Source organism: Gigantopelta aegis, chromosome 9, assembly GCF_016097555.1.
Source record: "Gigantopelta aegis isolate Gae_Host chromosome 9, Gae_host_genome, whole genome shotgun sequence".
Lineage (NCBI taxonomy): Eukaryota > Metazoa > Mollusca > Gastropoda > Neomphalida > Peltospiridae > Gigantopelta > Gigantopelta aegis.
The window spans coordinates 64,132,485-64,159,907 of record NC_054707.1 but is presented as its reverse complement, the minus strand read 5'-3'; the positions used below and the strand labels follow the sequence as shown (position 1 = coordinate 64,159,907).

At 38.6% G+C, this 27,423-nt stretch overlaps 2 protein-coding genes across 3 annotated transcripts in view; one reads left to right on the top strand and one right to left on the bottom strand.

Annotated features, from left to right (window-relative positions):
* Positions 1-28: 28 nt before the first annotated feature.
* LOC121381008 (probable pyridoxal 5'-phosphate synthase subunit PDX2) lies at positions 29-15,936 on the top strand. The gene is made up of 3 exons (XM_041510080.1): positions 29-161; positions 14,612-14,991; positions 15,530-15,936. Exons 2-3 carry the CDS (start codon positions 14,638-14,640, stop codon positions 15,869-15,871), a joined length of 696 nt encoding a protein of 231 aa, XP_041366014.1. The 5' UTR covers positions 29-161; positions 14,612-14,637; the 3' UTR covers positions 15,872-15,936.
* Positions 15,937-16,172: 236 nt separating this feature from the next.
* The window catches only part of LOC121381005 (adenosine deaminase AGSA-like), a 33,870-nt gene continuing 22,619 nt past the window's right edge, over positions 16,173-27,423 (bottom strand). For both annotated transcript variants that reach the window (XM_041510077.1, XM_041510078.1), the window contains exons 6-10: positions 22,633-22,760; positions 21,639-21,844; positions 19,325-19,482; positions 18,034-18,236; positions 16,173-16,365 (exon numbers count right to left, since the gene is read on the bottom strand). In XM_041510077.1, coding sequence (XP_041366011.1) covers positions 16,239-16,365; positions 18,034-18,236; positions 19,325-19,482; positions 21,639-21,844; positions 22,633-22,760 — 822 coding nt within the window. In that variant the 3' untranslated portion in view covers positions 16,173-16,238. The remainder of the gene's footprint in view (positions 16,366-18,033; positions 18,237-19,324; positions 19,483-21,638; positions 21,845-22,632; positions 22,761-27,423) is intronic.

The window sequence follows — 27,423 nt, the reverse complement described above, 5'->3', positions numbered from 1 at the left end:
CTAAATTCGCCGTAACTCGGTTATTCGTATGACGCAATAGGTGTGACATTGCCCGAAATGTTATTGTGTCAGTTCTCACCTCGCCCGTTCGTACGTAACACGAGATCACCGATTTCTTCTCTGTGACACCTGTGTTCTGTTCCATGGTCGATTTTCATACGGTAAGTCGTAATCTGTTGGATGTAGTATTAATAATAACAATTCGGCTGTGAATTTCCCAGTTAAAACAAAATCAAATAATGTTAACAGTTTTATATATTACTAATATTTATTGTGATAATTTGGTTCGTGTTTTGGAGTGGTAAATAATTATTTTCTCATATAAAAAGATGTACAGATGTGCGTGTATAATGTTCAATAAAATGTGCAATCGATGCGTACAGGCTACATAGAGAATACTAAACGAGTTCATGTGTGAGACCGTTTATAATAACGAGTATGTTTTCAATCGTACATCACGAGCGAAACCGAGTGATGTACGATTAAAAACACACGAGTTGTAATATAAACGGTCTCACATGGGAACGAGTATAGTATTTAATTATTACACCTCACATCAATGAACAAAAATCTCAATAATGTCTTCCAAAATATCTAAACAAGACATGAAAATGCACAGATTAAAGACCGGGGAAAATGACGTCACTTCATTTAGCTATTTATCAATGAAACTTTGCATTCCTACGCCACATGCCTATCAATGAAGTTTACACAAACAATATTATAAACATAAGCAAGTCTAAACAGAATTATTAAAATATATATTTTGTTAAATTATGCTGCTAACATTACTTGTAATAATTGACAGAAAGTATTTTTCCGATTTAAAAATATGAATCAAATAGTCCATGCGCACACTTTTTGCATAAACGTCTATGCGGAGTTGTACTGTGTGAGACAGTCGATCACCTGATCAGAGGTCATGACCTCTCAAAAGACATACTAGTATATTCCACAATGTGAAGATACGAAGAATATCACATGGGTATCTCTTCCACCGAGAAGTAATAATTATTTATAAACATTGGATCTGTTATGTAAAGTTATTGTATTAACTGTATGATTATGAATTTAAAAAAAAAAAGTTAAATAAAAAAACCCATATTTCTGTGCTTATATCCAATTAAAGTTCAAGCACGCTGTTCTGGGAACACGCCTCAGCTATCTGAACTGTCTGTCCAGGATAGTGGGTTAGTAATCTGTGGTTAGTGAGAGAGAAGAGGGTGTAGTAGTCGTACACCTACCCATTGAGTTGTTGAAACCCTGTACCTACCAGCTTTATGTCCGGTAGCTTAACATCGACACCACCGAGTCCTTTGTTAACTAGGACGACATTTCTATATTTTCGATCACTGACCAAAAAATAACTGTTTGGGGACGGAACTACTTTTACATCAGTTATGATCAGCAAATGAATGGTGTATTGTTAAATGTTATTTATTATTTTATTTCCAGTTGATGGTTTTGATTTTTAAAAAACGTTTCGAAGTCAATTTTTGTTTTAAAAATCACAAATAAATTGTTCTTATTTACGTACTGCTTAGTTTTGGTGTGTAGATATTGTAGGCGACAAGGCATTCAACACGTGCGAGCCTACTACGCTAAAGTTGCGTAATAAAATAGTTAATTTCATTAATCGTTCGAATTATATAGGATTGCAGTTACTGCCTTTATCCTGCGCAGGTCGAATGACGAATGTTTTCACACCTGAGGGCTCTAAATTGCTGCCTAGGTACGCATTAAATAGATAGGCATTTTCAGTTCATAGTAATGGACAGAACTCTCCGGTGAAGCCAGAGGTTGTGCCCACGACAGGCGTGCTTGAACAGTTATCTGGTGAAAGCATGCCAAAAATTACCCACACCCACACCACAGTTCACAGTAGAGCAGTTTCCTCTACCCTGTTTATCCTCAGATAGGGCTAGTTAAAAGTTAGTTTGTTTTGTTTAACGACATCACTGGAGCACATTAGTTTATTAATCCATATTCTCACTTATATTATAAACAGAATTGGTCTAGGACTTTCGAGCTAAGCAGTAGTTTTCTATTAGCGGCGGGTTTTTTTTATATAAACAAATATTCCTTTCCTTTAGTCGTGTAAATACAGGGCAGTCAAAGCTGTAATACCGCTCGTTATAGTTTGAACAGTTAACATACTATATCACGGGACACCTCGCGACCCGATCGGTATTTCATGTGAGGGACGTGTCCCGATTACGTCCCATTGTACATGCAGTTCTGTTTGTTATTACAGTACGGTTTACTGGTAACCGGATTATACCAGGCAAGGCCGGAATTACCTTGGGCAAGTTCAACCACTCAGTCGGTAGAGTGCTCGCTTGAGGTGCTTGCGTCGCAGGATCAAACCATCTTGGTAGATCCATTCAGCTGATTGGGTGTCAAACATTTGGTAATTATTTACATGTAGCACTAGAGGAAACCCATTACAGACGGTGTCGTTAACCAAAATAACCCTTTTAACTGTCTGTCTGTAATGGGTTTCCTCTAGAGCTACAAGTAAATAATTACCAAATGTTTGACATCCAATAGCTGATGTGGTGTCGTTAAACAAAATAACCCTTTTAACTATCTGTCTGTAATGGGTTTCCTCTAGAGCTACAAGTAAATAATTACCAAATGTTTGACATCCAATAGCTGATGTGGTGTCGTTAAACAAAATAACCCTTTTAACTGTCTGTCTGTAATGGGTTTCCTCTAGAGCTACAAGTAAATAATTACCAAATGTTTGACATCCAATAGCTGATGTGGTGTCGTTAAACAAAATAACCCTTTTAACTGTCTGTCTGTAATGGGTTTCCTCTAGTGCTACATGTAAACAATTACCAAATGTTTGACATCCAATAGCTGATGTCGTGTCGTTAAACAAAATAACCCTTTTAACTGTCTGTCTGTAATGGGTTTCCTCTAGTGCTACATGTAAATAATTACCAAATGTTTGACATCCAATAGCTGATGTGGTCTCGTTAAACAAAATAACCCTTTTAACTGTCTGTCTGTAATGGGTTTCCTCTAGTGCTACATGTAAAATTACCAAATGTTTGACATCCAATAGCTGATGTGGTGTCGTTAACCAAAATAACCCTTTTAACTGTCTGTCTGTAATGGGTTTCCTTTAGAGCTACAAGTAAATAATTACCAAATGTTTGACATCCAATAGCTGATGTGGTGTCGTTAAACAAAATAACCCTTTTAACTATCTGTCTGTAATGGGTTTCCTCTAGAGCTACAAGTAAATAATTACCAAATGTTTGACATCCAATAGCTGATGTGGTGTCGTTAAACAAAATAACCCTTTTAACTGTCTGTCTGTAATGGGTTTCCTCTATAGCCACAAGTAAATAATTACCAAATGTTTGACATCCAATAGCTGATGTGGTGTCGTTAAACAAAATAACCCTTTTAACTGTCTGTCTGTAATGGGTTTCCTCTAGTGCTACATGTAAACAATTACCAAATGTTTGACATCCAATAGCTGATGTCGTGTCGTTAAACAAAATAACCCTTTTAACTCTCTGTCTGTAATGGGTTTCCTCTAGTGCTACATGTAAATAATTACCAAATGTTTGACATCCAATAGCTGATGTGGTGTCGTTAAACAAAATAACCCTTTTAACTGTCTGTCTGTAATGGGTTTCCTCTAGAGCTACAAGTAAATAATTACCAAATGTTTGACATCCAATAGCTGATGTGGTGTCGTTAAACAAAATAACCCTTTTAACTGTCTGTCTGTAATGGGTTTCCTCTAGTGCTACATGTAAATAATTACCAAATGTTTGACATCCAATAGCTGATGTTGTGTCGTTAACCAAAATAACCCTTTTAACTGTCTGTCTGTAATGGGTTTCCTCTAGAGCTACAAGTAAATAATTACCAAATGTTTGACATCCAATAGCTGATGTCGTGTCGTTAAACAAAATAACCCTTTTAACTGTCTGTCTGTAATGGGTTTCCTCTAGTGCTACATGTAAATAATTACCAAATGTTTGACATCCAATAGCTGATGTGGTGTCGTTAAACAAAATAACCCTTTTAACTGTCTGTCTGTAATGGGTTTCCTCTAGTGCTACATGTAAATAATTACCAAATGTTTGACATCCAATAGCTGATGTGGTCTCGTTAAACAAAATAACCCTTTTAACTGTCTGTCTGTAATGGGTTTCCTCTAGTGCTACATGTAAATAATTACCAAATGTTTGACATCCAATAGCTGATGTGGTCTCGTTAAACAAAATAACCCTTTTAACTGTCTGTCTGTAATGGGTTTCCTCTAGTGCTACATGTAAAATTACCAAATGTTTGACATCCAATAGCTGATGTGGTGTCTTTAACCAAAATAACCCTTTTAGCTGTCTGTCTGTAATGGGTTACCTCTAGTGCTACATGTAAATAATTACCAAATGATTGACATCCAATAGCTGATGTGGTGTCGTTAACCAAAATAACCCTTTTAACTGTCTGTCTGTAATGGGTTTCCTCTAGTGCTACATGTAAATAATTACCAAATGTTTGACATCCAATAGCTGATGTGGTGTCGTTAAACAAAATAACCCTTTTAGCTGTCTGTCTGTAATGGGTTTCCTCTAGTGCTACATGTAAACAATTACCAAATGTTTGACATCAAATAGCTGATATCGTGTCGTTAAACAAAATAACTCTTTTAACTGTCTGTCTGTAATGGGTTTCCTCTAGAGCTACAAGTAAACAATTACCAAATGTTTGACATCCAATAGCTGATGTCGTGTCGTTAAACAAAATAACCCTTTTAGCTGTCTGTCTGTAATGGGTTTCCTCTAGTGCTACATGTAAATAATTACCAAATGTTTGACATCCAATAGCTGATGTGGTGTCGTTAAACCGAATAACCCTTTTAACTGTCTGTCTGTAATGGGTTTCCTTTAGTGATACATGTAAATAATTACCAAATGTTTGACATCCAATAGCTGATGTGGTGTCGTTAAACAAAATAACCCTTTTAACTGTCTGTCTGTAATGGGTTTCCTCTAGTGCTACATGTAAACAATTACCAAATGTTTGACATCCAATAGCTGATGTCGTGTCGTTAAACAAAATAACCCTTTTAACTGTCTGTCTGTAATGGGTTTCCTCTAGTGCTACATGTAAATAATTACCAAATGTTTGACATCCAATAGCTGATGTGGTCTCGTTAAACAAAATAACCCTTTTAACTGTCTGTCTGTAATGGGTTTCCTCTAGTGCTACATGTAAAATTACCAAATGTTTGACATCCAATAGCTGATGTGGTGTCGTTAACCAAAATAACCCTTTTAACTGTCTGTCTGTAATGGGTTTCCTTTAGAGCTACAAGTAAATAATTACCAAATGTTTGACATCCAATAGCTGATGTGGTGTCGTTAAACAAAATAACCCTTTTAACTATCTGTCTGTAATGGGTTTCCTCTAGAGCTACAAGTAAATAATTACCAAATGTTTGACATCCAATAGCTGATGTGGTGTCGTTAAACAAAATAACCCTTTTAACTGTCTGTCTGTAATGGGTTTCCTCTATAGCCACAAGTAAATAATTACCAAATGTTTGACATCCAATAGCTGATGTGGTGTCGTTAAACAAAATAACCCTTTTAACTGTCTGTCTGTAATGGGTTTCCTCTAGTGCTACATGTAAACAATTACCAAATGTTTGACATCCAATAGCTGATGTCGTGTCGTTAAACAAAATAACCCTTTTAACTCTCTGTCTGTAATGGGTTTCCTCTAGTGCTACATGTAAATAATTACCAAATGTTTGACATCCAATAGCTGATGTGGTGTCGTTAAACAAAATAACCCTTTTAACTGTCTGTCTGTAATGGGTTTCCTCTAGAGCTACAAGTAAATAATTACCAAATGTTTGACATCCAATAGCTGATGTGGTGTCGTTAAACAAAATAACCCTTTTAACTGTCTGTCTGTAATGGGTTTCCTCTAGTGCTACATGTAAATAATTACCAAATGTTTGACATCCAATAGCTGATGTTGTGTCGTTAACCAAAATAACCCTTTTAACTGTCTGTCTGTAATGGGTTTCCTCTAGAGCTACAAGTAAATAATTACCAAATGTTTGACATCCAATAGCTGATGTCGTGTCGTTAAACAAAATAACCCTTTTAACTGTCTGTCTGTAATGGGTTTCCTTTAGTGCTACATGTAAATAATTACCAAATGTTTGACATCCAATAGCTGATGTGGTGTCGTTAAACAAAATAACCCTTTTAACTGTCTGTCTGTAATGGGTTTCCTCTAGTGCTACATGTAAATAATTACCAAATGTTTGACATCCAATAGCTGATGTGGTCTCGTTAAACAAAATAACCCTTTTAACTGTCTGTCTGTAATGGGTTTCCTCTAGTGCTACATGTAAATAATTACCAAATGTTTGACATCCAATAGCTGATGTGGTCTCGTTAAACAAAATAACCCTTTTAATTGTCTGTCTGTAATGGGTTTCCTCTAGTGCTACATGTAAAATTACCAAATGTTTGACATCCAATAGCTGATGTGGTGTCGTTAACCAAAATAACCCTTTTAACTGTCTGTCTGTAATGGGTTTCCTTTAGAGCTACAAGTAAATAATTACCAAATGTTTGACATCCAATAGCTGATGTGGTGTCGTTAAACAAAATAACCCTTTTAACTATCTGTCTGTAATGGGTTTCCTCTAGAGCTACAAGTAAATAATTACCAAATGTTTGACATCCAATAGCTGATGTGGTGTCGTTAAACAAAATAACCCTTTTAACTGTCTGTCTGTAATGGGTTTCCTCTATAGCCACAAGTAAATAATTACCAAATGTTTGACATCCAATAGCTGATGTGGTGTCGTTAAACAAAATAACCCTTTTAACTGTCTGTCTGTAATGGGTTTCCTCTAGTGCTACATGTAAACAATTACCAAATGTTTGACATCCAATAGCTGATGTCGTGTCGTTAAACAAAATAACCCTTTTAACTCTCTGTCTGTAATGGGTTTCCTCTAGTGCTACATGTAAATAATTACCAAATGTTTGACATCCAATAGCTGATGTGGTGTCGTTAAACAAAATAACCCTTTTAACTGTCTGTCTGTAATGGGTTTCCTCTAGAGCTACAAGTAAATAATTACCAAATGTTTGACATCCAATAGCTGATGTGGTGTCGTTAAACAAAATAACCCTTTTAACTGTCTGTCTGTAATGGGTTTCCTCTAGTGCTACATGTAAATAATTACCAAATGTTTGACATCCAATAGCTGATGTTGTGTCGTTAACCAAAATAACCCTTTTAACTGTCTGTCTGTAATGGGTTTCCTCTAGAGCTACAAGTAAATAATTACCAAATGTTTGACATCCAATAGCTGATGTCGTGTCGTTAAACAAAATAACCCTTTTAACTGTCTGTCTGTAATGGGTTTCCTCTAGTGCTACATGTAAATAATTACCAAATGTTTGACATCCAATAGCTGATGTGGTGTCGTTAAACAAAATAACCCTTTTAACTGTCTGTCTGTAATGGGTTTCCTCTAGTGCTACATGTAAATAATTACCAAATGTTTGACATCCAATAGCTGATGTGGTCTCGTTAAACAAAATAACCCTTTTAACTGTCTGTCTGTAATGGGTTTCCTCTAGTGCTACATGTAAATAATTACCAAATGTTTGACATCCAATAGCTGATGTGGTCTCGTTAAACAAAATAACCCTTTTAACTGTCTGTCTGTAATGGGTTTCCTCTAGTGCTACATGTAAATTACCAAATGTTTGACATCCAATAGCTGATGTGGTGTCGTTAACCAAAATAACCCTTTTAGCTGTCTGTCTGTAATGGGTTACCTCTAGTGCTACATGTAAATAATTACCAAATGATTGACATCCAATAGCTGATGTGGTGTCGTTAACCAAAATAACCCTTTTAACTGTCTGTCTGTAATGGGTTTCCTCTAGTGCTACATGTAAATAATTACCAAATGTTTGACATCCAATAGCTGATGTGGTGTCGTTAAACAAAATAACCCTTTTAGCTGTCTGTCTGTAATGGGTTTCCTGTAGTGCTACATGTAAACAATTACCAAATGTTTGACATCAAATAGCTGATATCGTGTCGTTAAACAAAATAACTCTTTTAACTGTCTGTCTGTAATGGGTTTCCTCTAGAGCTACAAGTAAACAATTACCAAATGTTTGACATCCAATAGCTGATGTCGTGTCGTTAAACAAAATAACCCTTTTAGCTGTCTGTCTGTAATGGGTTTCCTCTAGTGCTACATGTAAATAATTACCAAATGTTTGACATCCAATAGCTGATGTGGTGTCGTTAAACCGAATAACCCTTTTAACTGTCTGTCTGTAATGGGTTTCCTTTAGTGATACATGTAAATAATTACCAAATGTTTGACATCCAATAGCTGATGTGGTGTCGTTAAACAAAATAACCCTTTTAACTGTCTGTCTGTAATGGGTTTCCTCTAGTGCTACATGTAAACAATTACCAAATGTTTGACATCCAATAGCTGATGTCGTGTCGTTAAACAAAATAACCCTTTTAACTGTCTGTCTGTAATGGGTTTCCTCTAGTGCTACATGTAAATAATTACCAAATGTTTGACATCCAATAGCTGATGTGGTCTCGTTAAACAAAATAACCCTTTTAACTGTCTGTCTGTAATGGGTTTCCTCTAGTGCTACATGTAAAATTACCAAATGTTTGACATCCAATAGCTGATGTGGTGTCGTTAACCAAAATAACCCTTTTAACTGTCTGTCTGTAATGGGTTTCCTTTAGAGCTACAAGTAAATAATTACCAAATGTTTGACATCCAATAGCTGATGTGGTGTCGTTAAACAAAATAACCCTTTTAACTATCTGTCTGTAATGGGTTTCCTCTAGAGCTACAAGTAAATAATTACCAAATGTTTGACATCCAATAGCTGATGTGGTGTCGTTAAACAAAATAACCCTTTTAACTGTCTGTCTGTAATGGGTTTCCTCTATAGCCACAAGTAAATAATTACCAAATGTTTGACATCCAATAGCTGATGTGGTGTCGTTAAACAAAATAACCCTTTTAACTGTCTGTCTGTAATGGGTTTCCTCTAGTGCTACATGTAAACAATTACCAAATGTTTGACATCCAATAGCTGATGTCGTGTCGTTAAACAAAATAACCCTTTTAACTCTCTGTCTGTAATGGGTTTCCTCTAGTGCTACATGTAAATAATTACCAAATGTTTGACATCCAATAGCTGATGTGGTGTCGTTAAACAAAATAACCCTTTTAACTGTCTGTCTGTAATGGGTTTCCTCTAGAGCTACAAGTAAATAATTACCAAATGTTTGACATCCAATAGCTGATGTGGTGTCGTTAAACAAAATAACCCTTTTAACTGTCTGTCTGTAATGGGTTTCCTCTAGTGCTACATGTAAATAATTACCAAATGTTTGACATCCAATAGCTGATGTTGTGTCGTTAACCAAAATAACCCTTTTAACTGTCTGTCTGTAATGGGTTTCCTCTAGAGCTACAAGTAAATAATTACCAAATGTTTGACATCCAATAGCTGATGTCGTGTCGTTAAACAAAATAACCCTTTTAACTGTCTGTCTGTAATGGGTTTCCTCTAGTGCTACATGTAAATAATTACCAAATGTTTGACATCCAATAGCTGATGTGGTCTCGTTAAACAAAATAACCCTTTTAACTGTCTGTCTGTAATGGGTTCCTCTTTTGTAAATAATTACTGTTTGACATCCAATAGCTCTCGTAAACAAAATGTCTGTCTGTAATGGGTTTCCTCTAGTGCTACATGTAAATAATTACCAAATGTTTGACATCCAATAGCTGATGTGGTCTCGTTAAACAAAATAACCCTTTTAATTGTCTGTCTGTAATGGGTTTCCTCTAGTGCTACATGTAAATAATTACCAAATGTTTGACATCCAATAGCTGATGTGGTCTCGTTAAACAAAATAACCCTTTTAACTGTCTGTCTGTAATGGGTTTCCTCTAGTGCTACATGTAAAATTACCAAATGTTTGACATCCAATAGCTGATGTGGTGTCGTTAACCAAAATAACCCTTTTAGCTGTCTGTCTGTAATGGGTTACCTCTAGTGCTACATGTAAATAATTACCAAATGATTGACATCCAATAGCTGATGTGGTGTCGTTAACCAAAATAACCCTTTTAACTGTCTGTCTGTAATGGGTTTCCTCTAGTGCTACATGTAAATAATTACCAAATGTTTGACATCCAATAGCTGATGTGGTGTCGTTAAACAAAATAACCCTTTTAGCTGTCTGTCTGTAATGGGTTTCCTCTAGTGCTACATGTAAACAATTACCAAATGTTTGACATCAAATAGCTGATATCGTGTCGTTAAACAAAATAACTCTTTTAACTGTCTGTCTGTAATGGGTTTCCTCTAGAGCTACAAGTAAACAATTACCAAATGTTTGACATCCAATAGCTGATGTCGTGTCGTTAAACAAAATAACCCTTTTAGCTGTCTGTCTGTAATGGGTTTCCTCTAGTGCTACATGTAAATAATTACCAAATGTTTGACATCCAATAGCTGATGTGGTGTCGTTAAACCGAATAACCCTTTTAACTGTCTGTCTGTAATGGGTTTCCTTTAGTGATACATGTAAATAATTACCAAATGTTTGACATCCAATAGCTGATGTGGTGTCGTTAAACAAAATAACCCTTTTAGGTGTCTGTCTGTAATGGGTTTCCTCTAGTGCTACATGTAAATAATTACCAAATGTTTGACATCCAATAGCTGATGTGGTGTTGTTAAACAAAATAACCCTTTTAACTGTCTGTCTGTAATGGGTTACCTCTAGTGCTACATGTAAATAATTACCAAATGTTCGACATCCAATAGCTGATGTTGTGTCGTTAAACAAAATAACCCTTTTAACTGTCTGTCTGTAATGGGTTTCCTCTAGTTCTACATGTAAATAATTACCAAATGTTTGACATCCAATAGCTGATGTGGTGTCGTTAAACAAAATAACCCTTTTAACTCTCTGTCTGTAATGGGTTTCCTCTAGTGCTACATGTAAATAATTACCAAATGTTTGACATCCAATAGCTGATGTGGTGTCGTTAAACAAAATAACCCTTTTAACTGTCTGTCTGTAATGGGTTTCCTCTAGTGCTACATGTAAATAATTATCAAATGTTTGACATCCAATAGCTGATGTGGTGTCGTTCCAAACAGTGCACCACGACTGGACAAAGGAAGGAAGGAAAGGGTTTATTTAACGACGCACTCAACACATTTTATATACGCTTATATGGCGTCGTACATGTGGTCTAGGACCACACAGATATTGAGGGAGGAAACTCGCTGTCGCCACTTCATGGGCTACTCTTTTTTATTAGCAGCAAAGGATCGTTTATATGCATCATCCCATAGACAGGATAGCACATACCACGGCCTTTGATGTACCAGTCGTGGTGCACTGGCTGGAGCCAGAAATAAAGGAAGAAAGGAAGGAATGTTTTATTTAACACGTTTTAATTACGATTATGTAAAATGTGTTGAGTGCGTCATTAAATAAACCATTTCCTTTCGTCCTCGTAACACTTGCTAGACTGGTTTTTACGCTACACGTTAAACGGAATGATCAAGGCGAGAACCAGTCAAAATAGTTTGCAAATATTTAGTGCAAAAACAGCTAGCTGACCTCTGACCTGTTGTCACCGCGTGGTGAAAGGATACTTCGACATATTTGTTTAGACAGTGTTTATTAAATACATATATCAATAACCTTATACAGTGAAACCTCTGAAAACTGGACCCTCTGTATACCGGAATTCCCACAAAACAGGACATTTTTCAAGGTCCTTTTTTAAAAATCAGTTAAAACTTAACCTCTCTAAACCGGATACCTCTTTATAACGAGACATTTTACTTGGTCCCGAGGGTGTCCGGTTTAGAGGGGTTTCAGTGTAGTAATTTACACTCCGTCATTAAACGCTCTCTGGATGGTAAGAAAGAAGTGTTTTATTTAACGACGCACTCAACACATTTTATTTACGGTTATATGGCGTCAGACATATGGTTAAGGACCACACAGATTTTTTTTAGAGGAAACCCGCTGTCGCCACATAGGCTACTCTTTTACGACAGGCAGCAAGGGATCTTTTATTTGCGCTTCCCACAGGCAGGATAGCACAAACCATGGCCTTTGTTGAACCAGTTATGGATCACTGGTCGGTGCAAGTGGTTTACACCTACCCATTGAGCCTTGCGGAGCACTCACTCAGGGTTTGGAGTCGGTATCTGGATTAAAAATTCCATGCCTCGACTGGGATCCGAACCCAGTACCTACCAGCCTGTAGACCGATGGCCTGCCACGACGCCACCGAGGCCGGTCTCTCTGGATGGAAGCCGATACTGAGATTCAAACTCTGTACCTACCAGCTTTAGGTCCGATGGCTTAACCACTACACCATCGAGGTCGATATAGGATCATTTTAAAGGACTATTTTAAATATAGATATACATGTACCTAATACAGGACAGCACATACCACAATATTTAATATACTACTGGTTGGAACGCATTCATGTTCAGTAGTAGAGCTTCCATTTAAAGCACAAAAACCGAGAGCATCGATCGCCTTTTGATGCGGTCTAGGATCGATCCCCGTCGGTGGGCACATTTGGGCTATTTCTCGTTCCAGCCAGTGCTCCACAGATGATGTAACAAAGGCTGTGGAATGTATTATCCTGTCTGTGGGATGGTGCATATAAAATATTTAGAAGTTGCTGCTCATTGAGTACCCCTTTGTACTTGTATGTCTCAATGACTCGGAGAGCTATAGCAGAAGGAGTTCTGGCTCTTGTTAGGGACACCCAAGCTGGGTTGATCCATGGGTAGAGACTGGACTGATATGGACTGAGGGTGAGGTAACCGTAACAGAAACCTCGAGTGCTGAAGTCAGGAGGTATTGGGCCGCAAGGCGCACTCTAATAGACCACAAAACCATACATATACAGCTATTAAGCGAACGAAAATACATTATTTACAGTTATATGGCGTCGAACATATGGTTAAGGATCACATAGATATTGAGAGAGGAAACCCGCTGTCGCCACTTCATGGGCTACTATTTTGCGATTATGTCATGTCATGTCATAGGGTTTTACGTGCACATTCAGAACAAGCTGTTGTAGCGCACGCCTGTCGTGGGCCTTCGTCCATGACAGGAAAGGTGGGGGGAGAGGAGAGGAGGGACCGCCTGCACTGGCAGGTGCAAGGGAGCACCAGCAGCCCGATCAAATCGGTAGCAGGCGGGTGGGGGTGGTGCTGGTGCTATGGAATTTGAATGGAGCAGTTAAATGCCAAAGAGAAAAGGGTGCGCAATTTTGATTGAGGGAATTTGGCGCAATTTTGAACGGTCGGTCGAAAGGTAAATGGCCGAGCTAATATAGGTTTTGATATTAGTGAATCGAGAGTAGCTCGTTAATTTATTTTCGATTAGCAGCAAGGGATCTTTTATATGCACCATCCCACAGATAGGATAGCACATACAACAGCCTTTAATATACCAGTCGTGGTGCACTGGTTGGAGCGAGAAATAGCCCAGTGGGCCCATTGACGGGGATCGATCTCAGACCGACCGCGCATCAAGAACTCTGTACCACTGGGCGAAAAGAAGAAGAAGAAGAAGCTCATGGAGAGACGTCAGTGGGTTTTCTCTCGATCTCTGTATGATCTTTAACCATATGTCACGCGCCAAATAAACGGAAATAAAAATGTGTTAATATATGCATCGATAAATAAAACTTTTTTTCTTTCGATCGATCGCCTTTAGTGGAGCAACAGGAATATATCCCGTTCCAACCTCTGACTGATATAACAAACGCCGAGTGTTGGGACATTATTAAAAATTCTTTTTTAAAATCTGAGATGTGGCGGAGGGTGTAAGACGTGCTTAATTGACTTAATTTGCAGTAACTATGTTAATGTTTATACATTTGTTTTGTTCTTTCTGATAGAGTAAGATTTTTAACATTTATTATTAATTAATAATTGTTGTTGTTGTTTTGTACATAACTCTAATCGCTTTAGTTTACCTTCTATTAATGTTTTGTTGATGAATATGCTACCTAATTATTTTTAAAGCTATAGTCAGACGCGTATGTAGGAATTTATATAGGGAGCGAGTTTCGGCGGGTTTTTAGTATTTTATCAATATAAATTATAATAAAACTAGTTCTATGTTTGATAAAACTTTGTTTCTTTCCAGATCTGACTTCACTGATTTAAAGCGGACCTACTTTGCAAACTTAATAAGATTTAAATGAAATCAAAGACTAACGCGTCAAGATAAAAACAAAAAACAACACAGGGGCGGCACGGTGAAAAAACAAATAGTGGTACGGCTTGAGGTTGCAATACTCTCCTTTCAAATTCACTTGTGAAGGACATTTTCATAGATACAACAAATATAACTCACAAAAACAAAGTGGAACGGCCAGACCGTACCTCTTTGACCGTACCGTCTGTGTCTCCCCTTCAACAGATGATCTATTTTAATTGCTTAAATATTAATCTAATCTTATATGTCTTTTTCCAAGGTGATTCCCGTAATTACTACTCCATTATGCCATATTCATCATCCTTGAAAAGCCGAGGCCGTATAACTGTCGGAATTTTGGAAATACAAGGAGCTTTTCTGGAACACCAGACGGCTGTGACAAGTGCAGCAAGATCGCTAGGTTTAGAAGTGGACGTTGAAGGAGTGCGCCAGGTTTCAGACATTAAACCGGAAATAGATGGCCTGATAATTCCGGGAGGGGAGAGCACTACAATCGGATTGTTTCTCAAACGTCATCACATGCTGGAGCCTCTACGAAGTTGGATACAGAGCAGTGGCAAGGTCACGTGGGGAACATGCGCAGGGATGATTCTTCTGGCAAAGGGTATGGAGAATCAGAAAGAAGGCGGGCAGCAGTCGGTACGTCTAGACACACTTAATCAGCTTGTTGGTTTAATGAGTATACCTTTTAACTTTTGAGTATTATTAATTTTTAGCACATATATTTAAAATCTGAAGTATTATATTAAATTTAGAGTTGAAAAGAAAAACAAAACCCTAATTAGTATTGATTAGAAATAAAGACACGGATGGCTGTTGGAAAATCTATTCAAATATTTTTGCACATTCCAATGAAGCTGACGTAAAAAAAAGAAAGAAAATGGTGTGCAAGCAGCTGCTATTTTCAGTGGTTTGTTTTTCTGACGCCATATAACCGTAACTAAAATGTGTTGAGTGCGTCGTTAAATAAAACATTTCCTTCCTTCCTTCTTTTATTTTCTTTTGTTTGTTTGTTTGTTGTTTTTGGGTGTGTGTGGGGTTTTTGTTGTTGTTCGATTGGGTTCTTCTGTTTTGGTTTTGTTCTTGCTTTTTTTATTTGCAAGAAGATACATACTTTCAAGAATCGATGATAGCCAAGCCACAGAAACTAACGTAACGTCTTTGACTTGTTTTTCAGTTACAAGCAATGGACGTGGTTGTCTCCAGGAATTATTTCGGTCGTCAGATTAACAGTTTTGAACAAGAAGTGGAAATCGTGAACCCTGAATTAATTACTCAAACTGGGTCATCAGCGAACTCTTCGAAATATCTCGGGGTTTTCATTCGGGCCCCAGCTGTTGTACGCATTACCGAACCATCGGTCCATGTTCTAGCCTATCTGAAGAAAGGAGATGCTGATAACAAAGTTATCGTGGCTTGTCGTCAAGGAAATATCATATCAACAGCTTTCCATCCGGAGTTAACCGAAGACACCCGATGGCATCGGTACTTCTTGAACACGATTATAGCTAACAAGTGAAGTGACTGTAGACTAACTAGACTGCTATAGTTAAAGTTTTCTCAGTGAATATAGATATCATCAGATCTGCTTTATTGTTTTACTCCCATCAAAATACGAACAACAAAGGACCAACAGAAAAGACAAACACCGATAAACAAAAACAAAAAACAACAACAAAAACACTCCCCCAAAACAACCCACCCCAATGTCAGCACAATACTAAGGTTATCAACGTCTCTGTTACATCTAAACTTCATGAGATTCGGAGCAGTATACCAAACTAAAACAGAATCTAAAATATAAGAAATAACACATCAAATGCTTTTTCCTTCTCTTTTTATTGATAATAATTATGTCAAGTTCATTAAAAATTGTAATACAAGAATCAGCCCATGATACCAGGTATATGAATATAGTAATGTTGGTGTACGGTCGCATCAATAAACATGTCCCATTTCCTCTGCCATAGTTTCATTGCTGCTTGCTTTTCCTGCTGGTTCATGGCGCTGTATCTGGAAAACAACAGGTCACGTGTCTTTGAAAATGAAAAACATAACGGTCAAAACCAACGTCATAATAATTTGTCCTAATCATCATGTTTTGTTAATGCAGTCAATATAACTGCGATACGAAAGGCCTCCTTTTACACTAGCTACCACTAGTAACAAATAACAATCACTTATTATACACATAGCAATGAAATAATATATCCACAGAAACCATAAAAGTGATATTCGGTGAAAGGTTCACTGTATTTAGCCTACAGTGAAAATATACAAATCATATTTATATCTTTGTGAACATTAATGAATCAATTATCTCCATTTTGAATTATTACGAGTTTAAGTTTGATGATTACCAATGCATCTAGTTATATTTGAAAAATAAACAAATGTAATTTAAACAATAGTACCTATAAAAATGAATATGAAGTGCAATTACGATAAAATATTTAAAATTGATTGAATACGAAGCTAAATAATGATGACACAATGTCCTGTCGTTGAAGGCAAGTTTTCAACAAAAGTTTAACCGGAAGAAATATATGATGGCGTTACATGTTTTCAATAGGATCAGCGAAAGACCTTAAGAAAAAACCCGAAAGATATTGTTAAAAACTCGAAATTATGTATATAATAAATAGACCATAATTTTCAGGGTGGCTTTTTCTCCGCGGGCGGGCGGGAGGCGGGGGGGCGCGCGGCTCCTCTTTTTTTTTTTGGGGGGGGGGGGGGGGGGGGGGCGGAATACGGTTTTTATGTCAACTCGTGATGTGTGAAAACGATATTTTCACTCATTGTTTTCGCAGTTCGTGAAAATATGGTTTTCACACATCACGAGTTGACATAAAAACCGCATTCGAAAAAAAAACCCCGTGAAATAGCTTCTATATATTACTACAATATTATGTATTACAATGAAAGAAAACAACGACAGTGACGTCGTCATGAGGTAGTATACTTTTGGAAAGGAGAGCAATGTGTAATTTGTCACAAACAGAGTGTTCAGGAGACCGAGTGTAGAAGTCGTGACAGCAGAAAGTTGGCCAACTTTCTGCTGGCAGTTGATAGTCTGACATTAGCTTTAGTCGTGGGACCATAGGATACTGTTTGGAATAGTAAATAACCCATACCTCCAATATGGGAGATTGGTTCTATGACTTACAACACTTTGACGAGTTATGCTGTGGTCGATACCAGTCATGACATTCTGTAAGGCTTATCAGGTCCGCAGGCCTACCTAATGGGACAGGGGTAATTGTCGGCCTCCACTCAGTTCATATTTATGTGTGGTGCCCCACGCACAAAAATAAGAAAGAAAAACAAATGTGTTTAGGTTTTAGTGCCCTTTTTGTCTAATATAAACTGAAGAAGATGCTTTATTACGTAGGCGCGTTTGCAGAAATGTTTTGAATGGGCGAGAGGTGGGGGGGGGGGGGGGGGGGGTCTCGCGTTTTCAGGAATTTTAGCAAGAGGGAGGAGGTCTAGACTGTGGCGAGAGACGTTTATAGAGGGGTTGAATCATACATTCCTGAAAAACGAAGAACATTAGCTGGAGTAGGGAGGAGTTTTGACCCCCGAAACCCTCCATATGCACACGCGCCTGATTTGTTTGTTTTTACTGTCCCCTTCCTCGTCAGCTGTTCTAAGCTAGATACAACCCTGTTGATGGAAACTTACTTTATAGAATTGATTGCCAGCTGTTTAAGGAACGTCAGGTCCGTCTGTTCGCCTGTCATCCCCATAAAGGCCTCGTAAAAATCGTGTGACAGGGGAGTGGCCTCCCACACGGCAGGGTCGTCCGAACTGATCACTAGAGGGTAGTTCTCAGCTATTAGTAATACGGCGGCGTGGTTTCGCAAATCTTTCACGAGTCCCAACACCTGGAAAACATAAAACATAAAACAAGTAACTCTTGTCAAACCAGCGTGGGAATGGCAGTCCTCCTAAAGGACGAACGCATTAATGAATGTTTAACTACATCCAAGGATGAAAAATACATCGGTTATTGGGTGTTAAACAAATCAGACCTCGCCATTTAAGGGGAGCTATCACTCTGGCTCCCCATTACTCTCCTGAGACTAGTTGGAGAAGAGTAGGCCTAAAAACAAATGTATCTCCCTTTTAAGCACGTGAATGTTTAAAAATGGTACTACAAAAGGGTTAAATACGAATGCTCAATATAATAATATTTTAAATGCTCCCCATAATCTAAAATGTGCCTAAGACACACGTGTTTGAACCAACAGTGGATTTAAGCACTTGTCCAGTAGTTGATCTAAGTTATGAGAGCAATTAATCACTCTCCTCGTTTTGTTTTCACGGTGAGGTTTGAAGTAGGAAGGATGTGTAGTCTGGCAAAATGAGTATTGTCTCTTACAGGCGGGGTACCGAAGTAATTCATTCCGTAGCGAACGTTTCAAAACTTAATTTGAACTTTGTCTTTTGCAGATATACGAGTTTCTATGTCTTAATGGTTTTGTCGCTAAGATGTTTAATGATAATAACTAATTTTCCATAGAAGAGGTTCGAGATAAGGACAGTTACTCTTGTTTTCTAACTAAGCGCATACAAACACTAGCGAGTTCTAGAGATCATCTTCCTCAAACTGATGTTTTGCACATGAGCCAATATCAAAATATTGAAATCCAGGATTTCTAGATATAAGTCTCGATTCTCTATTCAAAACAGAGTTGTTGTCTCTTGACACTTGACAGTGAAAATATTGGACAAACAGATCAAGTATAGATTGATCGAAAACGGGTTAGATTCCCCTTTCTTACTTTAAACATCATTTTCTTCTTGTTCCTCCCAAGAGGTTTTGGGGTTGTTGTTTTGTTGTTGTTGTTTATGCTGCTCCTACTACTGATGTTGTTGTTTTCTGTTTCTTTCTTTCTACCAGTTTACTTTCTTACATATAATTTGTATCAAAATGGATAGAACAAATCTTTACTACATGTTTCGTATTTACCTGGTTAGATATGGGGTTAACCTCGACAGCAATGTCTCGCTGTTTGATGATCTTCATGACCTGTGGGTGTTTGTGGATGGCGAACCCGTGACCTATCCTGGACGTATTCAGCAGTATGGCGTCCACCAGGTTGTCATCCACCTGTGTCTCCTCCCAGTCTGGAAACACAATCCCAACAATAAACACTAACTGTGCACTATCAGATATTTAAAGCCTACCGCAGACGACAGCTATCAGCTGAGAAGAAAGTTACGTGAGATGTTTTGCTTAGCTGTTAGCTCAAAAAAAATTCACCGAATACATAGAGGAGGATATTTCATGGGTTTTTTTTTTTAATCAAATAAGATTTATATCTCATCGAGTGAAGTTTGCAATCACATCTCACAAGTCGGGCTTCCGCTTTCTTACAATGAAGATAACACTTTCTACAGTGACAATAACACATTTTAGAGTGAAATAGTGAAATTTTCACTCTAAAATGTGTTATCGTCACTGAGTGACTGATAACACTTTTATTTCATTAATATTTTAAGATATTTCTCTAAATTGTATATAATAAGATGAACTAAGTACTGAGCTATAGTCCGTCCCACAGGGAATGCAGTTTTTGGTTTCATACTGTGGAATTTACTGCAAGCTATTTATTTCCGAGCCGATTGTTTTCTAAATTGCACACAAAAATCGTTTTTCTGGGGGTTTTTGTTGTTTTTGTTAGTTTATTATTTCCAAAACATTTTTACTTTTAATGAAATTATTTACAAAATAAATTGTAGGATAGGACGGACTATAGCTTACGACTGTCACAATAACTTCACTCTGACGCAATTTTCGTTTTTCCATTGGCCAGTTGGTGAATTTAACTTGGCTGATAGCTCACGTATCCCGCATACGGTGAGATTTTTGCCACGCTTGGTCAAAAATATCAAACAGGATAGATATTTTTCTCACGACCACGAGAGACAAAAAACTCAGCAGAATTGTCTACACACGTGAGCTATCGGCTGAGCTAAAGGAAGGAAGGAAATGTTTTATTTAACGACGTACTCAACACATTTTATTTACGGTTATATGGCGTCGGACATATGATTAAGGACCGTACAGATATTAAGAGAGGAAACCCGCTGTCGCCACTTCATGGGCTACTCTTTTCGATAAGCAGCAAGGGATCCTTTATATACATCATCCCACAGACAGGATAGTACATACCACGACCTTTGTTACACCAGTTGTGGAGCACTGGCTGGAACGAGAAATAGCCCAATGTGTCCACCGACGGGGATCGATCCTAGAACGACCGCGCATCATTCGAATGCTTTACCACTGGGCTATGTCCCGCCTCTTGGCTGAGCTAAACGTATCCAATAACATTTCGCTCAACTGATAACGGTAGGCTTAAAAGGGTTAAACCAGCAGCGACTCTGACTGATAGTAAAGTTTGTTTAGTTTAACGACACCACTGGAGCAGATTGATTAATTAATCATCGACTACTGGATGTCAAACATTTGGTAATTCCGACAAGTAGTCATGAGACGATACCCGCTACATTTTTCCTAATGCAGTAAGGGATCGTTCAGAAACACTTTCCCATAGACAGGAAAGCACATACCACGGCCTTTGACCAGTTGTGATGCACTGGTTGGAACGAGAAAAAACAATCAGTTGAATGGATCCACCCACGTGCTTCGATCCCGCGATGCAAGCACCTCAAGCGAGCACTCAACCGACTGATTAACCTCAGACTGATAGTAATACACTACATTGATTATTTGTATCATTGTATCATTCAATCAAAATACACGTTTATTTAGTATACAGTTGTTATGTAGTATGCAGTAGAGGTTGAAATAGTGCAGGGTACACACCAAAAATGGAACTGCAATTCGCTTCAAAAATGAGGGTTGCTAATCATCAAATCTCTTAAATGGTATGTGACCCCAGTTTCTTACAAGTAGATTAAATGCGAGGTGCCACACGTTTTATTGGTGTACTGCCTGGGTGTGTTGATACGATGCTCACATCAATTTTATTAGTAAACGTTAACATTGTCGGAAATTGGAATTGATTTGGTACAATGGAACCATCAGCTGCCTTCATACAACAAATGTGTCTACCGCCATGATTTGCAATATATTATATATAATAGAGATCCTGATAGGTTAACACATTCCTATGTGATTAACGTCTGTGATTGTGTCTACAGGATGTTGAATAATGATATGTCACTAGAAGAAAATTAATATAATTAATAGAGAGTTAAATAGTTGTTGTTTTTTTAATTATCGAGATTGCTTCTTTACGAACGCGGCTACCCACCTGTTTCCCCTGCGTGGAAGAAATATGGCAGGTATACGGGTGGGTTTTGCTGTGATGGGTACAGAAGGTCGTCCAAGTAGTAGAGCAGTGTTTTACCCAGACCTTCCTGGCCAACTAGATCAAATCCTTTATAAAAGTCGGGGTACTTCTTTAAAAACACCATGGCCTCTTTTACGTTTGGAAGCATCGCTTGTTTGTTGATAAATCTGTGGAAAGACAAACATGAAGGATTGGAGCGTCTCCGTCAATTATGGACAAATTGGAATATGGTAGCAATATTGTAGTTTTTGTTTGAGCGTAACGCTTATGGGTATTGCTAATTGTATGTTTTTAGAGAAAATTCCGTAACCAAGACACTATGTTATCGCTTCCACCCACGGCTCAAACGTAACTTCATAGAAATAATTTGCAATTTATTAGGCGGAAGGAAGGAAATCTTTTATTTAACGACGCACGCAGCACATTTTATTTTCGGATAAAAGGCGTCAGATATATGGTTAAGGACCACACGGATATCAAGAGAGGAAAGCCGCTGAGGACTACTCTGTTTCGATTAGCAGCAAGGGATCCTTTATATGCACCATCCCACAGACAGGGTAGTACATACCACGGCCTTTTATATACCAGTCGTGGCGCATTGGCTGGAATGAGAAATAGCCCAATGGATCCACCGACGGGGGTCGATCGCAGAACGACCGCGCGCTGTACCACTGGGCTACCTCCCGCCCCTTGTTGTTTATTAACCTTATCCATAATACGTTCTGTTCAACCTGTCTCGCTGGCATATTGCCTAAACTATTCACGTTAAGGCTAGTATGTAGCGGGTTCGCCTCCCGTTACGGACTGCCACCCAGAGTGACCTTTAACAGGTCGGTGATGGGGTGTAAAACCGCTACATCGCTTATTTGTTTGTTTTGTTTGCTTGCTTGTTTGATTGTTTGCTTGCTTGCTTATTTATTTGTCTGTGTGTTTGGTTGTATGTTTAAGCACTCACTTTACTGCGCTATGAATGAGCTTGGCTCCGATGAAGTCGGGATGTTCCGCGACGAACTCCCTCGTGACGTTACGGTATGTATTTAAGGCCCACTCGGCTCCATGGTGCGTTCCGTCCAGCTCGTACGTCTGCAAAACAAACAGTTACAGCTTTCTTAAATTCAAAACAATGACACCGTCATCTCTACCAGATTACAACTTTGGTGGTGCTAAGGGTTTCGCCATTTTGATTCCATTGCCAAATGTGCAGTGTGGATGTTAGCGACCTATTAATAAGGAGGGGGGGGGGGGGGGGGGGGGGGGTTAAAACAAAAGATTGCAATTATCACCCACCCCTACCAAAAAGATATTATTAAAAGGGCTCCTCGTTCTAAATAGGCCTACACTGTACAATATTTCCATGTAATCAGTGTGCGCATTCTGACGTAACATTGAATACAGAAGGCCTACACTGTACAATATTTCCATGTAATCAGTGTGCGCATTCAGACGCAACATTGAATACAGAAGACATACACTGTACAATATGTCCATGTAATCAGTGTGCGCATTCAGACGTAACATTGAATACAGAAGGCCTACACTGTACAATATTTCCATGTAATCAGTGTGCGCATTCAGACGTAACATTGAATACAGAAGGCCTACACTGTACAATAATTATTTCCATGTAATCGGTGTGCGCATTCAGACGTAACACTGAACACAGAAGACCTACACTGTACAATAATTATTTCCATGTAATCGGTGTGCGCATTCAGACGTGACATTGAACACAGAAGTCCTACACTGTACAATAATTATTTCATGTAATCGGTGTGCGCATTCAGACGTACACAGAAGACCTACACTGTACAATAATTATTTCCATGTAATCGGTGTGCGCATTCAGACGTAACATTGAACACAGAAGACCTACACTGTACAATAATTATTTCCATGTAATCGGTGTGCGCATTCAGACGTGACATTGAACACAGAAGACCTACACTGTACAATAATTATTTCCATGTAATCGGTGTGCGCATTCAGACGTGACATTGAACACAGAAGACCTACACTGTACAATATTTCCATGTAATCGGTGTGCGCATTCGGACGTGACATTGAATACAGAAGACCTACACTGTACAATAATTCCATGTAATCAGTGTGCGCATTCAGACGTAACATTGAACACAGAAGACCTACACTGTACAATAATTATTTCCATGTAATCGGTGTGCGCATTCAGACGTGACATTGAACACAGAAGACCTACACTGTACAATAATTATTTCCATGTAATCGGTGTGCGCATTCAGACGTGACATTGAACACAGAAGACCTACACTGTACAATATTTCCATGTAATCGGTGTGCGCATTCGGACGTGACATTGAATACAGAAGACCTACACTGTACAATATTTCCATGTAATCAGCGCATTCAGACATTGTGACATTGAATCACAGAAGACCTACACTGTACAATATTTCCATGTAATCGGTGTGCGCATTCGGACGTGACATTGAATACAGAAGACCTACACTGTACAATAATTTTCCATGTAATCAGTGTGCGCATTCAGACGTGACATTGAACACAGAAGACCTACACTGTACAATAATGTATTGTGCGCATTCGGACGTACATTGAATACAGAAGACCTACACTGTACAATATTTCCATGTAATCATTGTGCGCATTCAGACGTGACATTGAACACAGAAGACCTACACTGTACAATAATTATTTCCATGTAATCGGTGTGCGCATTCAGACGTGACATTGAACACAGAAGACCTACACTGTACAATATTTCCATGTAATCGGTGTGCGCATTCGGACGTGACATTGAATACAGAAGACCTACACTGTACAATATTTCCATGTAATCAGTGTGCGCATTCGGACATGACATTGAATACAGAAGACCTACACTGTACAATATTTCCATGTAATCAGTGATCTACATGACATTGAATACAGAAGTACTGTACAATATTCCATGTAATCAGTGATCTACACTGTACAATATTTCCATGTAGTCAGTGTGCGCATTCGGACGTGACATTGAATACAGAAGATCTACACTGTACAATATTTCCATGTAATCAGTGTGCGCATTCCGTGACATTGAATACAGAAGACATACACTGTACAATATTTCCATGTAATCAGTGTGCGCATTCGGACGTGACATTGAATACAGAAGACCTACACTGTACAATATTTCCATGTAATCAGTGTGCGCATTCGGACGTGACATTGAATACAGAAGACCTACACTGTACAATATTTCCATGTAATCAGTGTGCGCATTCGGACGTGACATTGAATACAGAAGACCTACACTGTACAATATTTCCATGTAATCAGTGATCTACACTGTACAATATTTCCATGTAGTCAGTGTGCGCATTCGGACGTGACATTGAATACAGAAGATCTACACTGTACAATATTTCCATGTAATCAGTGTGCGCATTCGGACGTGACATTGAATACAGAAGACCTACACTGTACAATATTTCCATGTAATCAGCGTGCGCATTCGGACGTGACATTGAATACAGAAGGCCTACACTGTACAATATTTCCATGTAATCAGCGTGCGCATTTGGACGTGACATTGAATACAGAAGATCTACACTGTACAATATTTCCATGTAATCAGTGTGCGCATTCGGACGTGACATTGAATACAGAAGATCTACACTGTACAATATTTCCATGTAATCAGTGTGCGCATTCGGACGTGACATTGAATACAGAAGATCTACACTGTACAATATTTCCATGTAATCAGTGTGCGCATTCGGACGTGACATTGAATACAGAAGATCTACACTGTACAATATGTCCATGTAATCAGTGTGCGCATTCAGACGTAACATTGAATACAGAAGATCTACACTACAATATTTCCATGTAATCAGTGTGCGCATTCAGACGTGACATTGAATACAGAAGACCTACACTGTACAATATTTCCATGTAATCAGTGTGCGCATTCAGACGTGACATTGAATACAGAAGACATAGAAATCTGTTTAGTAGAGGGCAAGACGTAGCCCAGTGGTAAAGCGCTCGCTTGATGCGCGGTCGGTTTGGGATCGATCCCCGTCAGTGGGCCTATTGAGCTATTTCTCGCTCCAGCCAGTGCACCACGACTGGTACATCAAAGGCCGTGGTATGTGCTATCCTGTCTATGGGATGGTGCATATAAAAGATCCCTTGCTGCCAATCGAAAAAGAGTAGCCCATGAAGTGGCGACAGCGGGTTTCCTCCTTCAATATCTGTGTGGTCCTTAACCATATGTCTGACGCCATATAACCGTAAATAAAATGTGTTCAGTGCGTCGTTAAATAAAAAAAAATCCTTCCTGTTTAGTGGCTCGTAGGCCTGCTGCTGTGCTGTGTAGTGACAGGCCTCCTACAGATGGAATCTGAACCATATACTGTCGTACAGATCTCCTTTTCTTTACCGGCCTCGGTGGCGTCGTGGTTAGGCCATCGGTCTACAGGCTGGTAGGTACTGGGTTCGGATCCCAGTCGAGGCATGGGATTTTTAATCCAGATACCGACTCCCAACCCCTCCGCAAGACTCAATGGGTAGGTGTAAACCACTTGCACCGACCAGTGATCCATAACTGGTTCAACAAAGGCCATGGTTTGTGCTATCCTGCCTGTGGGAAGCGCAAATAAAAGATCCCAGCGGGTTTCCTCTAAAAAAAACAGTGTCAGAATGACCATATGTTTGACGTCCAATAGACGATGATAAGATAAAAATTCAACGTGCTCTAGTGGCGTCGTTAAATAAAAGAAACAGACTTTAGATCTCCTTTTCTGACAATGATTTATCGCTGCATACCCTCGATATCCTGTCATAACGTCTTTTGGACTGACTTGTGTAGAGATACGATATTGACTATGCTAATGGCATGTTTGTAATTGTCTGTTTTTATATGCAAATTGTAATAACATTGGTCAATATATAAACAAACATTTTGAGAGAACTGCTACAGCAATACATGTCCCCTACCGAGCCCAACAATGTTTAGTGTCTCCTAAATTCAAGAGTCATAACTCTGTTAAAATGGGTAAATCGCCATGAAAGTCAAACTTGATCTGTTACAGTATATATAAAATTTCAGCTCAATATCTAAACGTCTTCTGAAAAAAAGTCCGGAAAACAAATTTTCACATCTCCTAAGTTCAAGGGTCATATCTCCGTCAAAAATGAGTAAATCGTAAACAAAGTCAGACGTGATCTGCAATGGTACATGATGAAGCTATACGCAAAATGTCAGCTCAATATTTCAAAGCCTTCTGCAAAATACACCCGGAAAACATATGTGGGACAGACGGACGGACAGACAGACAGAAATACAGACGGACAGACAGAAGGACGGAGAGTAAACCTATAGTCCTCTCCGGGTGGACCGGCAGGGAAGTAATAAAACAATAATACTCACTCACTGTGAAGAATGTCTGATCATGGAGTTTGAAATTCTAATTTCTGTTCTTTTATTTCTTTTTCTTTTTTAATCCTACACACGTATAAAACGGATCTCTAACCGTTATACCGAGTGCACCCTGATTGGGGAATAGAGTGCCTTAACGCTGTCTATTGGGGAATAGAGGGCCTTAACGCTGTCTGTTGGGGAATAGAGGGCCTTAACGCTGTATATTGGGGAATAGAGGGCCTTAACGCTGTCTATTGGGGAATAGAGGGCCTTAACGCTGTCTATGAGTCCTGTTATGGGGCGACGGGCAAATAGATAAAAAGTGATGTGGGAAAAGGGTGA

Excerpts from the sequence above, each read along its gene's own strand:
- LOC121381008 (XM_041510080.1), top strand. The coding sequence starts at position 14,638 with ATGCCATATTCATCATCCTTGAAAAGCCGAGGCCGTATAACTGTCGGA. Across the intron at positions 14,992-15,529 it reads AAGAAGGCGGGCAGCAGTCG|TTACAAGCAATGGACGTGGT; the intron begins GTACGTCTAGAC and ends CTTGTTTTTCAG.